At 43.4% G+C, this 16,479-nt stretch overlaps 1 protein-coding gene across 1 annotated transcript; it reads left to right on the top strand.

Annotated features, from left to right (window-relative positions):
* Positions 1-10,760: 10,760 nt before the first annotated feature.
* Positions 10,761-15,078, top strand: LOC311004228 (putative ribonuclease ZC3H12C; the record flags this gene model as incomplete). Its single annotated transcript, XM_083996184.1, has 5 exons — positions 10,761-11,557; positions 12,266-12,405; positions 12,517-12,751; positions 13,272-13,378; positions 13,571-15,078. The coding sequence occupies exons 1-5, from the start codon at positions 10,776-10,778 to the stop codon at positions 15,076-15,078; spliced, it is 2,772 nt and encodes a 923-aa protein (XP_083852310.1). The 5' UTR covers positions 10,761-10,775.
* Positions 15,079-16,479: the final 1,401 nt, after the last annotated feature.

The raw sequence follows: 16,479 nt of genomic DNA, 5'->3' as shown, positions 1-16,479 counted from the left end.
GTTAAGAAAATTACACAGCTAATGTTCACACGTTTCCGTTCTCTCCTTGTTTAACCCTGTTCACACAGCGCTACATCATGTCGCGTCTTGTTGACCAGTTCACCTTACAGTCTAATATTGGAAAACGTGAAAAGCTACATAATGAAATCAAATCCAAACTGAGCAGTAACATAGTCTACGTTTGGAGTAGGTTTTTGTAATTTTCTGTGAGGATATTTCTCTGTTTTTATTGTGTTTGTGTGTGATAGCGTTCAATCAAGTTGTCTCCCTCCAACGTTGACACAGATAAAGTGACTTTTTAAAAAATAATTTATTACCCTATGGTGTCTCTGCCAAACAGCATCAGTGGGAATTCAGAAATCTGGCACAAGAGCGAAGCTTCAGGGGAGCGGTTCAAGGGTAGAAGAACACAGTCTGTGATTATCCAGCAGGTAAAAGTGAGGGGAATAGAGACTTGAGGCAAAGTGCGGTGAACGCTGGCTTACAGTATGGTTGCAGTGATGTAGACAGGGTGTGATGACTGCAGGTGATGAGCTGTGGCAGGAAACACGGCTTTTTAGGCTTCAGGGACAAAGATGGTTTTCACAGTTTGCTCCATGAACTAACACGGTCGATCAGCCGTGAAGATTAAAACAGGGACTGGATTTAATGTTGAGACTGTGTAGAAAATAACTGAAACTACCGGTACTACTACGACTGATTCTATGTTGTCATGTTGCGTGTTTGCTGTCCTGTACACAGTGACATTTAATTTCCCTTCTCTGGGATTAATCAAGTACTTTCAGTCCAATTCAATTAAAACTACGAATCCACTGACTCATGCTTCAGATTTACCTCTTCAAACAAACCACAGGTAGACGCCAACAAGTGAATCATTCAGCTGGTTTAATGTTGTGGCTTTGAAGGTCATATGTTTGCATTTTTCAGCGGTCTATGATTTATGATGTGATATCTCCATGGCAACATTGTCCACCAGGTTTTCTTGTGTTTATTTCAAACTGGAAACACGATGCACATCAGCCGCCCTGTGGGCCAGGAAGGAGCTTAAAGGGATAGCTCAACATTTTGGCAAACTGGCCCACTGCTATAATCCCTATAGTCATAGCAGTAGGTTCGTTACCTTTAATTGTCGGTGCAAGCTATTTTTAGAACGGCGGAGCAGAGCCGCAAGCTGCTCAGAGCTACACTACGGAGGCTAATGGGATTTCTTGGTTTCCCTCATCAAACTCATCAAATACACAATTCAACAACTCCAAAACGCTCTGGTGGACAAGTTGTGACCTGCACATTCACCACGCTATGAGATAATAACAGAACGTTACCAGACAGAGTTGTTTTAGAGGCAAATGCAGAGACTGCTTGCCGGAAAACTGCCCCAGATGGGAATGCGCATCAGCTGTTTTGCATGAATTTACCTAGAAAACGACTCTGTCTCGTAACGTTCAGTTATTATCTCATAGCGTGGTGAATGTGCAGGTCACAACTTGTCCACCAGAGCGTTTTGGAGTTGTTGGATTGTGTATTTGATGAGTTTGATAAGGGAAACCAAGGAATCCCATGAGCCTCCGTAGCGTAGCTCTGAGCAGCTCGCGGCTCTGCTCCGCCGTTCTAAAAATAGCTTGCACCGACAATTAAAGGTAACAAACCTACTCCCAAAACTATAGGGATTATGGCAATGGGCAAAATGTTGAACTATCCCTTTAAGGTGGATCAGAGCATCGTTTGAGTTTTTTTTAACCCCACCGTTAAAAAATAAAAAAAATACACACAAATCTTTCTCAAATCATCATCTAAACTTTGTCATAAATGGATGGAAGCATCAGTCACTCCAATCAAATGTCTCAAATCTTAATAACTCTTAATAAGAGAATAAAATTAGATGTATTAGAATTAATTTAATAGTAGTGGTACTTTGTAGAGACATCCGTGTTTCCAAGAGGATGAACTTTTCCTCTTCCACTGTAAAGCTCTGTATTTAAAGCTATTATTAAAATGTGACTATTTGTACTCGTTTTTCATGTGTAATTAGACGAGGAATGTCCCTCTTCTTGATGGGTTGTTTTTGGTTTATTATCGCACTTGTTCTGCGCTGCGCTCTGTTGACGGGTAAATCGTGTTTTGTTCCATTGTCACTGTTGTAAAAAATAATAAACCTCCTCTTTTCTCCAGATGAAATGGCCTGGTAACTGGAACTGTTTAAGTCCAGCCTGACAGGCAGCCAGTCTTTGTTTCTAATCTCCTCTGAGCCCAAAAGTAATACGCCTCCTCACAATCTTTGAAGGCCTTTCAAAAGTTGCCGCCATTTTGTCAGGGCCGTGTCCAAACAATGAGGCCCTACTCCTGTTTTTTTGGCTTTTTTCCCCCTCTTCTGCCGTCTCTTTTCCTTTTCCTCTATTTTCCTTTTCTGCCTCTTGTTAGTTTGAAGGCTTTTTTCCTCTTCACAGCTTCCTTCCCCACCTGCTAACTTTCTGTCAGACACACACACACACACACACACACACACTTACACACATACACACATACACAAGGCACTCGCGCTCCTAACACCCATTTTGGGAGCACACACTACTTTTAACATAATTCGTCTCATTGTCTGAGTCAAACCAATCCCCCCACCCGTGAAACAAAGAGGTCGAAGGCGGCAGCCGTCCCCAGCGGGCCAGGTGTTCCTCAGGGCTCAATTCTGGGTCCTGTGTTTTTTTTTCACTTGCTCTTTCTCCTCATGTATCTGTATTTGTGTATGTGTGTGTGTGTTGTGTGTGTGTGTGTGTATGTGTGTTGTGTGTGTGTTTGTAATAGCCCTGAGCATGGTGTGTCTGTGTGCAGCTGCCCGCCGAGGACCCTCCTTTGTGTCCCACTCCCCACCATTGTAAGCTCACGCCTTCTCGTCCATTCATGGCTCAAGTCGGCGGATGGTGCTGGTGCTGTTGTGTGTGTGTATGTGTGTGTGTGTGTGTGTGTGTGTGTGTATATGTGTGTGTGTTTGTCTGTTTTGGGTGGGTAGGGGGAGGAGGGGAGGAGGGGGTGGAGTTATCCTAGCTTATCTGAGTGCCCCTTTTTATTGGTGGAGAGGTGGGTGATTGGTCTGTGTGCACACTGAGCTCTGGCAAAGACAGGAAAAGTGAGATGAGTGTGTTTGAGGTGGGATCTGAGCTCGTATTGGTCGGTGGAGTGAGACTCTCTGTGAGGAGGGGGGCGACGGTAGATGCCTCACGCTCCATCTGTTGTCAGTCACACTGCTGAAACCTGCAGCCTCAGGACACACACAGGCACTCAGCGCTAAATCTCTCAGGACTGTAGCTAAATCAACTCAAGACACTCAGGGTCTCGCTCAGACCCGGTTGGATTGATAGCTTCACTTTACGTGGATACTACAATTTGACTTTTTTTCCTTTTGCTTTAAAGGGGGATTTTTATTTTTTTGTTTACAAACACCCAGGCTTGATTATCACTGGAAAAGTCCTCCTGAAGTTTCTTCTTACTTTGTGCTTTGCAGCTGGGATGACCGAAGGCAGCGACTCAGGAGAGACATTGTAGGAGTTTTCTCCGTGTTGCTGCTGTGTTGTTTCTCTCGGAGCTGGTGAGTGTGTGTCCACTTTTCTTTTTTATTTTGCATGTTGAAGAACATTTGAAATGTTGTTGTTATACATATTTCTTCTTTTACATCACATTGTTTGTACTCACCTCACTGTGCTCGGTGTAACAGCCGCAACAACAAAAACAACCTGCAAATGAGACAAAAAATGAGACATAATGAGTCAATCAGAGAGAAAACAGTTGCAGTGATGATCATTATCTTTTGTTTGTTGCTCAGATCTATTTTATGATGAACGTCAAATACAGAATATAGAAAAACAACACTTTATATGTAACAAGTATGATTTTATTGTAGTGTATTGTTCCCTCTGTGGTTGTAGGTTAGTTTATGTTACAATATAGAACGTGTCAACGAGTGAAATTGAGAGTGAAAGGCGTTATATGGGGGATTCCTTGGACTTCCCCTGCAAAATAAGGAGCCGTTGATTTTCACTCCACTTAAATTTATCCCAAACAAATTAGAGTTTATTGTGTACACAGATCTGACATAGATTGAAACTGGACTTGGCTGGTTTAAAAGTTGTAAATGAGCCCTGTGTTGTTTTAAGTCGACCCACGAGGCCGTGGGAAATTATCAAACCTGGAAATTTTATTTTATTTTTAAATCAAATTACTAATATTATTTAAAAGAAAGCCACAGATAGACACAGTCAGTGACCTGTTTTAATGTTAGAGATGATCCGAGTGTGTATTGAAAGGAGGATGTGTCTGATCTGGAGGTTTAGCGAGGAGCAGGGAGGCAGAACCAGACAAAACCATCTGAGAGTCTGCACATCTAAGAGTGAAAGCAAGAGCCCCCCCCCCCCCCCCCCCCCCCCCCCCACCCCCCACTCTACCCCTCGGCCTCACATAAAAGGTCACACAGAAAGTGGTGATATGTATCACTGAGGACGAAGCTGGACACCACCAGTTGCAGGAAAGCTGCAGTGGAGGGAGGCGGAGGAAGAGGAGGAGGAGGATGCTTTCACGGAGGTCCCCTGTGGCTTCAGCAGGCATCTGTTGCCCCCTCTGCCCATATATACACCCCCACCCCCACCCTCTACACCCCACCTCCCCCTTTGTCCCTCCCCCCACCCCCCACCCCCCTTCCCAGCCGGTCACTGGTGTGGCAGACTGGTTCACTGCTGGGCTCAGCCAGCAAATGGCAGCCGCTGCTCGGTGGTGGCGGCCCTGAGGGACCGGTCTCCCCTGGTCGGGGGCCTCGGGGGAGCTCATCCCTCCACTCCCCTCCCCTCCCATGGGGGCTAACCCTGGATCATGACACACACAGAGAGAGATAGACACGGTGCAGAGGCCGTGCAGGCAGGCTGGGTCACCGAGGTGGAGGCTGCAGCATCTGCTCACTGTGGAAGCACCCGGTCCCCTCCTCCCTCCAAACACACGCACACCTACAGAGGTTGAGTTATTAATTCTGTTTAAAACATTTTAAACAGAAAACTCAAAGAAACTGAGATTATTATTTCCATCTTTCAAAGTTTCGTTAAGTCCAAAACTTCAGGATCAAATCAGGATCGATTTAATAGAAACACACTATTGAATCTACAAGGCCCAATTCAAGCAACACAAACTGAACTATAATTGATATTAAAAATGAATTAAAACAGAATATTTGATCAGTCATTTACAAAAAGAAAGTGAGACTTTGTAGATCTGAACCCCTCCGTGGTGTTTTATACTGAAACATCAGCAGTATGTGTCATTTTCCACACAATCATTATTTGATATTTTGTCATAGCTGAACACACCCAGACGCTTCCTGTGCAGCTGTATATCACTGTACAGTAATCTGATCGGCACATCTCATGTTATTCTGAAATGCGTGTGTCCAGGTCTAAAGCAATGAAAGACGGCCGAGATGTTTTCTGCTCTTTGATTAAGTTTCCTATGAATCAGACTGTGGTTGATTCCACAGAGCTTCACCTACACATGAATTTCATTAGAAATCAAAGCTGTGATCTCTCAATGGAAATGGTTATTAAATATTTCATAACTATCATAAAGGCTTAAGCATCAATAGTTTGTCAGAAGAGATGCTAATTTAATACAATTGTACTCATCTGCAAAACCCAATAAAAAAAGTTTGAAAAAGAAAAGAAAAGAAGAGATGCTCATAACTTATTATTGGTCATTAATTTATATGTATAGATGATAATATACTGAAAGTTTTACAATTCATATTCTCACAAACAACGCGTTTAATGCCCCAGATATTATACATATGCTCCAACAGCAATACTAAGTTTATGTGTGAACTGTTGCTGTAAGACCGCAGAATAAAATGGGAAAAAAACATGTTACTTAATTATAATAAAGCTCTTTCTGTAGTCTACTTAATATTGATTATTGATGTTTAATATTAATATTTTAGAGGTGTGATAAGAATCTGGATCCTTAGCACCTGCTTTCTCAACTTTTTAGGGGAAAAATAGTTTCCTTAAAATTGATAAAGAATCTGATTGATGTTGTAGGTCATCTTAATGTCACACCTCTTTGTAACGTGGCTCTTTTGGTTTTCCAAATGTCATTTACAAGAGGACAGTGAACATCTCTTTGTTGCATTAGACAGAAGTGAGCAGAGCATCCCGTGTTGTGTCTGCAGCGTTTTTGTTTTTTAACACATTATTCTGAAACTCTGTCACACTAAGAACCAAAACTTGAACAGTGTGTTATGATGATCACACATACATCGGACTTTCCTGCCCCTGAGTGGGTGATTTACACTTGCTGTGTCACTGTCATATTTCTGCTGACTCCTCAAAGATCCTGTCTGGCAACCTGTGACATCGGTCGCTGTGTGAATGCTGCATGACCGGGCATCATGAGTGTGAGAGTGTGTGTGTTGGTGGGGGTGAATGGGTTTAAACCCCCCAGCCTCCGTCTGTGCACGCTGCTCAGGCCCAGAGAACAATACTCCCGTCATAGGAGGACAGATTGGGTGGCAGCTGCATTGTTGAAGGACGGCAAGCCAGACACACTTCTTCCCCCCACCCACTGACACATACACACACACACACTCTCGCTCTTTCCTTTTGTGCCTCTTTTGTTGTTGGCGGACTAAATTATTCCAGCTCTCTTGTGGCATTCAGGGTGACAAACAGTGGTGCGGCAGCTTAGACATGAGGGGTCAGGACATGAAGAGGCCCTCGCTCCGCGGTGCTTTAGTCCGAGATCCAAGACACTTCTCATTACAACTGTCTCTAAAATATAGCCACACATACGCATGCATACAGTGTTTGGAAATGAACTCTTTTGAACCGACTGGCTGACACTGGTGGAGAGTAGTTTAGGAAATGAGGACTAAAAGTACTATGGTTAATATTAATGTTTTAATGTTCAGATACTTCTGATATTATTCATTTAAAAGTACACCGTGCACCACAAACTTCCTCGTATGAATCAAAAGCTGAACTCCTGAGTAATAAAAATCATATTTGCTCAGTTCATTGCACTTGCAGGTTTTAGATGCCAACGCAAAGCTCACATTTCGCTTCAGCCTCTTTGCGTATCTTTTCATCAGGATAAATGTTTCCTGTCCATTACGTAATGGAAATTTCTCTAAAGTAATAGTCTTACGAATCACGGAAAAGTCTAAAAGGAAATTATGGCACATCTTTATCAACTCACTTTGTTAGCAGCTCATGCATGGTCTCAATTTATATCCTGTTGTTTCACTTATATGTTGCTTTTGCTTTGTCTCATCTTGTCTGAGGCTTTGCGCTGACATGTCTGGATAAAGTTCACCTAACATCACGACAGTTAACGAGTGAATCTGAGCAGCAGAGACCTTGTAACGTTTTCACTGACAGGACAGAGTGGCGTGCAGGAAGTTTAGGCAGCTAGGAGCAGTGTGATGCTTTGGAAGTACCCTTTATGGGTATTTCCACAGATCAACAAACTTGCACACAAAACACACTGATGCTAATTTGTTTGTGGTGTGAACTGGTGGCAGAAACAACCCAAAGTGAACCCACAACCACATGGTCCACATCACACCGGTGGTGAATTCACACTTTGCAAAATACCCCAGAGTCCAAAAATTTAATTATCCGGATATTTCGAAATATGACTTCTAGACTGAACGTGCTCAGACCACAGCTTTGCCAGAACCTCCAGATAGGATACAGATTCTTGCCAGAACCAAACAAGGATATCTCTGGATTCCTGGGGTTTTGGCGAAGCATTCGTTATCGCACAACAGATCCAAATAAGTGCCGATGCCCCTGTAAAGAAAGTGCTTTTGTCTTTGCAAGTGGAGCAACTGAAAGAATGAGCTTACTCATTGATAATCTGCAACACAATGAACAAAAGACCCCATGTTTGTTCTGAGGGAAAATTATGCATCAAACAAACAGGACTGAAACTAGACCTGAGGATAAAGAACCTTTAAGGAAGTCTTTGTACAGTGTGGTTGTTTTACCGCGTGTGTTGTAATGTGTGTCCTTAATACAGTGGAGATGAGAAAGCCAGGGAACACATGTTGTTTTTTTTAAGGGGTCAATGAGCGATTTCCCATCCCAACAGATCGCCCTTTGTTTCAGCCAGTCCGTGAACCCCCATGAGGCCAGTGTGTCCCACACTAGGGGCTTTTAGGACCATTAGAGGGGGTTCGACACCTTTGTCTTGACTTTGGCGTGAGGCTCATGTTTTCAGCTTTTACGACGGGGATTGAATTTCATGAGCAGCCATAAGATCTGTTTATTTTCAGTGTACATTTCTCGGGAAAATGTTGTGGTTGAACCAGAACAGCGACTCAATATCTGGCTCAGGTTGTCTTCTTTTAGTAGATTTGGTTTGGAGTTGGATGGCACTGAGTCTCAGAGACCAGACACCACACAGGATAAAACATGATAAGATGAGAAAAGATGAATTGGTTAAAGTGTCCCAGTGCTAGTCAAAAATGTAAAACAACAACAACAACAAAAAAACTATAAAAAAAAGATCAACTACACAACCAAACCCTAAGATAAAACAACCTAACAACTATGAATAAATAGAATACCGGTTCTAAAAAGATCTTGTGCAAATATGCAGTCTTTCTACAGCTGTCCTCAGAGATAGAAGTGTATTAAAGCTGCAGTTTGTCATTCAATTTGTCAACAGGATAATGAGCCAATTTGCACCCAATTTGATGGAGGGGATAAAACACATTTGATTTTGGTACCGATCTGATTAAAGGAATTTCTCTGAAAACAATTTCTGGAACTTGTTGTTCTTCAGTAGGGTGTTGTAATTTGGTGAAAGTCCAGATCATACTTTCACATGGGTATAATTGTTTGTTTTTGGTTTTGGTGGTGTGTCCTTACCTGGGAGCCATTCTACGAAGAGATTGTGATGGTGAGATTGAAGTGATGTAACTTTGAAGCACTTTGTTAGTCATTGTGATCGCAATCAATCGATCTTTTGGAAGTGTACTACAAAGGGAAGTTAACTGTACATTATGCAATCTGCTTCTCTGCGGACACATTATTTTTTCTCCTGTCATATTTTGGTTGAACTATTTGTACTCAGTTAATTCAGCCACAAAAGACCACACAAAGTGTTGCAGTGTTCCCACACTTTAAGAATGTACTTGATAGTGGCCACGGGCACAGTGTGTGTGATCGATGAAGTGCATGCAAACTAAAATTAAATTTACAGTTGTCCCTTAAATGCTTCACATGCAAACAGGATGTGCACATGCACATAGATGACTTCAGTCCACACTCTGTTACTGAAGTGCATTAAGCTCAGGTGTGGCCAAAAATGTGTCTTAAAAGTCTTAATTGTGTGTGGGTGTTAATTTGCCTTGGTTGGTTACTCAGTTGGCTGTGAAAAGTTCTGTGACACACACACCACCAGGAAGGGTTTGGTGCAGTGGAAATTCACTGTATGGCAGCTTTATAGAAGGTTTAGGTGAGTTTATGGTTGTCAGTGGAAAATGCGCCACTATAAAAGTGCCACATCATGCTCTTTTTCCCCTGATGGTCTGATGTCTGTTTGCAAACTCAAACCTCCTAGACAGAACGTTGTCTGCTTGTCTCACTTCCTCTTAATAAACTAGATTTTGAGGTTAGAACAGAATAAGAACCTTCAGCAGCCAAGTGACACATAGGTTAACAACATTCAAGTTTATGGCAGAGTTCCAGGCTTCAGTTTTTGACATTATATATTAAAAGGTCAACTTCTGCTCAGTCACATACCAAGGTATGGCAGCACAGTGAGTTATCTAACATGAGTGTGCAATGTGTAATGTAATCTGTGGATTTAAAATCAGACAACATTTTTGATGTGAGGCAAGATTCAACTGTGATATCTGCCCATTTAAAGAAGCTAAAGCAATACACTGCAGAAACAAATTTCCAGATTAATGAGATTAATTGTCTGTATTGAAACAGCACTGCGTGTCTGCACAATGGGGGGTGTGATTCTGTGCTCCGGGTTCCAGTAATTATGTACTTACAGTGAGGTGGTTTGGCATCTTTTAGCTTAGGTGTCTGGTATTTTGCCTCTAGTCTAATTTGTTTCTCTGACAACAGAGCACTCTGCTGCTAAAATGCAAATCAGTAGGAGTGGATCAACAGGTAATGGAGGGTACAGTTTACAGCTTGTTATTTTTTTATGCCGGGAAAACTTGTTGGGTGCAAGTGAATGTCATAGTCTTAAAGCATAGTTTTTGCTGATCATGGGTCTTTTTGTTTAAGGTGTGGTAGAAATAAAGTTTCTTATCTCAGATTTTTGGCAATATTGCAATACGCAAATTTCACAGTTGGAACTGGTAAACTTCCAATTTACTGTGCAGCTCTTTTCTTTTTTTTCACATTTGAAGGTAAGCTCTTATCATATTGAGTCTAGCTGCAATATGTTCTAAACAGGTGAATTCTGTGTTCAGATAAGACATCCAATACAGTTCACAAAAGCGATGTAAGGTGTAAATACACCCAAAAAGTAATGAAAGCCAAAGGCTTAAACAATTGCATGTACTATAAATAATCATTTTAGAACAGAGTTGTACCTGGATATGTAAGAGTCAAAACAAATCACTTTCATGCAGTTCTCAGTATTTGAGCCCTCTTGTGTCTCCCTTCAGCTTCACTCCCAGGACCAGTCAGTGAGCTGTCCACATTCAGGAGTAACAGTGGGGTCGGTTTGGTGCCTGGGAGGTCACGGAGGGCTGGGAGCTGGATGTATGAGACGGCTTCATGGGCCTGAGGGACCATCTGGAGGATGGGACAGGCAACATCCTCAGCCTGGAGCTGGATCTGGACTACCTCCACGTGGAAGGTGCTGAGCGACAGGGAGGCCTAAGCACTGCGACAGTTGCTGGGAATACAGGAGTCCTGCAGGATAGAGCTGGAGCCTTGAGTAACAGCAGTAACAGTGCTTGTAGTAACAGCACAAGTTTTAGTACTCATTCAAGCTACAGCAGCAGCAGCAGTTGCAGTAACCTCTCTGAAGAGAGTGCTGTATCCGACAGCGAAGATGAACGACTCCAGAATGGGTCTGGCTCTGAATTTCACAAAGATCAGCCACACCTGCACCATCCAGAGTCCTCCTCAGGCTGTCAGCCAGTCAGGCTGGACCTGACACTAAACCGAAACCTAGGAGACCCAACACAGTTGGCGACATCGACGTCTACCGACCCAGTCACAGACTGCCGCACCAAGGTGGAGTTTGCTCTCAAGCTAGGCTACTCTGAAGATTTGGTGCTGCTGGTGCTGAGGAAACTGGGCGCAGACGCACTTATCAATGACGTCCTGGGAGAGTTGGTCAAATTGGGAACCAAGACAGAGATGGAGCAGCAAGGAGGTCCGATTGTTTCCCAGTCTCCCTCCACCTCTTTGTCATCCTCTTTGGCCTCCTCCTCATCCTCCTCCTTCAACTCCTCTCTGGACTCCTGTCGCCTGCTGTGTCCATCCCAGCTGCTGGAGGACAAAGACAACCTCCGGCCTGTTGTGGTGGATGGCAGCAATGTAGCCATGAGGTGAGATACGTCAGGTTAAAGCTCCTCTGCTCCATCTCTGTTCAGATCAGTGACACAACAAGTGTTCTGTGACCATAAAAACGATCTAAACAACTTTTTTTTTTTTAATTATCTTTCTTCTTGCTATTGGTTCGTCTCCATGGTGTGACTTTCCAGTAACTCTGGAGGAGGGTACCTGTTCAGACAATTAAGAGAGACACTCACACCCACAGGCACCACATAAAATGACTGTACCTATACAGTAGATAATTATTTCAGGGTTTCAGAATAAGCTGGTTTAATGATAGGCCACACATCTGCCGGAAAATCTTGTGTTGATCCTCTTTTACTTTGGTTAGAGAAACAAGACATAGCCTATGTCTTACAGAAACCCAACAAATAGTGGACCACTTCTAAAATTAATAAGAGAATCGAAATCACATAGAGACAGATGTTAAGTTTTTTTTTTTTTTCAGTCTTTTTCAAAAATAATTGAGACATTAAACATCTATATTGAATAGCTACATCATACTAGATATAAAATGGCCAAGACTACCAATGTCATACAGTATATTCCAGTGTTCACCCCAAAGCTTAACCCAACCTTAATGAAGGTAGCCTACAATCATATCTCACTCTGGCTACATGTCATGAAAGATCAACAGATTATCTATTTAAAAAAAAATCCAATCACTGGTTGTGCTTCACATCTTTTCTCTTCTCTTGCAGTCATGGAAATAAGGAGGTGTTCTCGTGTCAAGGCATCCAGCTGGCTGTAGACTGGTTCTTGGAGCGAGGTCACAGAGACATCACAGTTTTTGTTCCTGCCTGGAGAAAGGAGCAGTCACGACCCGATGCCCTCATCACAGGTAACAGACGCTGTGGCTTAAATCCTCTGCTGTGGAAGGGATTTCTTATTTTCTTCTCATCTTTCTCTTGTTGTCTTTTAAAGTTTAACCATAAACCTTCTTTTTCTTCAGACCAAGAGATCTTACGGCGACTCGAGAAAGAGAAGATCCTGGTGTTCACCCCGTCTCGCCGTGTGCAGGGCCGGCGTGTGGTATGCTACGATGACCGCTTCATCGTCAAACTGGCCTACGAGTCGGATGGCATTATTGTTTCCAACGACAACTACCGCGACCTAGCCAATGAGAAGCCGGAGTGGAAGAAATTCATTGATGAGCGTCTGCTGATGTACTCATTCGTGAATGACAAGTAAGAATTTCATGCGAAAGGAGAATGAATTCTACTCTAGAGAAGAGAAAGCAACACCGGGAAATTGTAGAAAACTGACTGTTGACTGTTTACGTTTTGTTTTGGCTGGCAGAGGGAAAAGTGTTTTAACAATTTCATGACCAAGAAGTGGCTTTACCCAGTGTCAGAAACACTGAAGGGAGTGATTGTAAAAGCACAATAGGCTTCTGGGGGGAAATTATCAGAGAAGGTCTTATTTACTTGTCTGACAGTTTCATTTCCTCACCACTGTTCTTTTGATCTTTATTACTTCTCCCCTTATTTTTGCTCCAGTGATCCAATCCCCGCACACACTAGACATCACCTACTTCAGTCTTTGTATTATCTAAATAATCCATTTGCAGAGGGAGGTTTTGGGGGCAAATACATGCCTAAATGTTTTCTATTGGTTTGTTACTTACTTTCTGTCCACTCCCCTAAAATTTCTATACGCTGTAAAAAATCAATTTAGTCTTAACAAAATTTTTAATCTACTATTCAGATTCATGCCACCAGATGACCCACTCGGACGCCATGGACCCAGCCTGGAGAATTTTCTAAGGAAGAGGCCTGTAATTCCTGAACACCGGAAGCAGCCATGCCCTTATGGTACAGAATGAATTCATATTCTTTCTTTTTTTTCAAAAAAACCTGCTGCTGAAACAATGAGCCTCAAGTATGCCCATTGTGTTTATGTTAAACCCAAAAGTGGATTTGATAGATAAAGATACCATCCCCTACACATGTTTCAAAACCTTTTCATTCCATCCCATGATAAATACTTCTCTTTCTTCTTTTTAGGAAAGAAGTGCACATATGGTCACAAGTGCAAGTTTTATCACCCTGAAAGGGGAAGCCAGCCCCAGCGTGCTGTGGCTGATGAGCTCCGTGCCAGTGCCAAAATTTCATCAGTAGCTTCTAGGGGCCTGCTGGAAGACGCCCTGATGCCGAAGAGCCAAAGTTCTGGTCAAGGAGTGGCTGAGGCTGAGCCAAGTCGGAGCACTCCAAAGAAAAAGCCAACACGCAGCCCTCGAAGCTCCTTCAGCGAACTCCTAGAGGATAGGCTCCGGGTCCAGTCCAAAATGGAAGGACGTAGGGGAAGCAACAGTAGTAGCAACAGCAGTTGTAGCAACAGCTTTCTCGGCCATCATGCTCCAGGTGGGCCTCCATCAACAGGAAGCCTGGACCGATGGGAACACCCTGCTGGTGGTGGTGGGGCCACCTCCAGGGTTGTTGGGGCAAGATGCGAGTCTCCGGAGCTGGGCTACACTTCACTGGTAAAGGCCTACTCCAGCCTCAGTCTGGTGGTCCCACAGAGTCCTGAATGCTTCTTCCCGGCTGATCTGCGAGCTGGATCTCTGCCATCAGACTGTAGCAGTGAAGGCAGTGTCAGCTCTGACTCGTTCTCCCCTGATCCTCTGTTAGATGATGGCCCCAAGTGCCACCATCACCACCATCACCACCACCACCCTCATCACCACCATCACTGCTCTAGCCAGTACAACCATCCTGCAAGCCATGCAAGCCATGTCCCACCTGGAGTGGGCCAGCATGCTCCTCATTCCTATCCTCTTCCTCAGGCGCAGCATCGTTTTGGCCTGGAAAACCCTCCATCTTCTGTGACTTCTCGTGCATCTCCACATCCCTTCAAACCTCCATCAGCCTACATCCCTCCCCACCTTCAGCATCCATTGCTGAGCAGTTTCCCAGGTGAATTCCCAGCTCGTCCACAATGTCCACCCCAAACGTCCACGGCTCACTCCCATGGTCAGGGCTCGCCCCTGGGCCGCAGCCTGATGGGCTCCCTTTGGCAGGACGGTGGGCTTCAGGACTCCCGACTGTATGAAGGGTCGCCTCTGCATTCCAGGGGAAGCTATACTGGGCTAGACCAGCAACCACCGCACCAGATAAATTGGGACCCCCGTTACCAGCAGTCCCCTAAGCCTTGCTATGATCCCTTTACTTTCCAGAGCCATCCAGAAGTCCACGAGAAGAAGCGGCACTCTGCTTGGGGCAGGCAAGCCCACTCATCACCCCGTGGCCTTGCAACATCAAGTCTTCCACCACTCCCACACCTTTCCCTTCCATCCGTAACTTCCCACAATAATCACCTGCCCTCAATGCCCCAGCATCAGGAGCCCCCCGCCTTGGGACGGTACCAGGAACTCAGAGAGAGGATGTTTGTTAACTTGTGTTGCATCTTCCCCAACGATCTGGTGAGAATGGTGATGGCCAGAAACCCTCATGTGATGGATCCTCAGGAGCTCGCAGCTGCAATTTTGTTGGAGAAATCGCAGCACAGGTCTTGAATGTACTGTAGCCAGAGGATGAAGTTACAGCTTCATCTAAACCAGGCTCACCTCTGCAGATTCATCCCCTGCAATTATCTTAACAATTCAAGTCAGGTTATGAACAAACTCAATCTAAAACCAAAAGGTACAAGGCTCTTTGAGCCGTTAAAGGACTGCTAATTTTCACTGCAGGGAAGTTGTTTCATTAATTTTAATGGTATTTTTTGTAAAGAAAATCCTAAAAATTGCCATATTTTTATATGGATATGCCTGCTATTTCAGCACTTAAGATCAGGAAAGGTTTAATGTGCATACCAGCGTGGGAGACTTAATGTGTGTCAATGGTGACAGTGTTGTTCATTTTAAATTAATTTATTTGTTACAATTTAAGTTATTTAAATTTATTATGTTTTGGCACTTTTTGTTCTTGTTTTTTTTTTTTTTTTAATCTAATCTTTCTCTTTGTTTTTTTTTTTGGATGGGGTGGGGTGGGGGTTGGATTTGGTTGGGGTGGGGCAATCATATCAGGGTATAAGTAATGCTCAAATTGGTCCTTTCCAGCTGAGTGAAACTTTGCAGTCGTCAGTCCTAAAATCATTTTAAAAAAAATAGAAAAAAGAAAAGAAAAGGAAAAACATTCACACTGCATTTAATGCTCAAATTAGCTCCTCAACAAACCAATAGAGGCCTTCTCTGGCAGGTGGCAGATCAGATGTCGTCGTGACATTTTGTGGATTTCCCCCCATGGGGAAGTGAAACTTTGTGGCGCCCGCAAGAGAAGATCACAAAAACTCCATCCGAAAACCCCGGGCGGCTGTTCACTTATGAATGACAGTTTATTTCCTCTGCCAGTTTAGGTCTGTCAGGTGACTTGACAATTCATCAGCTTTCAGTACTTATTTTTTTCACAGCCCACCCTCTGCTCTTTTCCCTCTTTAAACCACATATAATTTGTAAGTCATGCGAAGGTGGCCTTTGAGCGCATGGCCATCAGAGAAATATTTAGGAGGAATTGTTGACTTTATTTCAATTTTGTTGTAAAATGTGTGTTATTTATTATAATTTTTTGATGAGTGTGAATGTCCGTGGTGCATGAGACACAGGGTTTCCTCTGTCAGCAGTGTCACCACTAGAGAGGGTTTAGCTGCCTCGCACAGGATATCATTTAAAGGTACCCTTCTGTTAAATACGCAGGGATCTACAAGATTTGCAGTACAAGACAGGAACAGTCTGGCAAGAGTTGGGAAACACCTTCCTAAAGTTAAAATCTTTAAAAAAAAACAAAAAAAACAATAGTTGTTAGTTCTGCAAACTTTTCTTAGAGGCACTAATAATCTCATTGGTTGAATTAAAACTCAATGACTTGGTAAAGAAAACACATTCATACAGTATCCCCATAAATGTGGTTGTAACTTAATG

The sequence above is a fragment of the Trachurus trachurus genome (genome assembly GCF_905171665.1).
Source record: "Trachurus trachurus genome assembly, chromosome: 21".
Taxonomy (NCBI): domain Eukaryota; kingdom Metazoa; phylum Chordata; class Actinopteri; order Carangiformes; family Carangidae; genus Trachurus; species Trachurus trachurus.
This window is presented reverse-complemented; position numbering and strand designations above follow the sequence as displayed.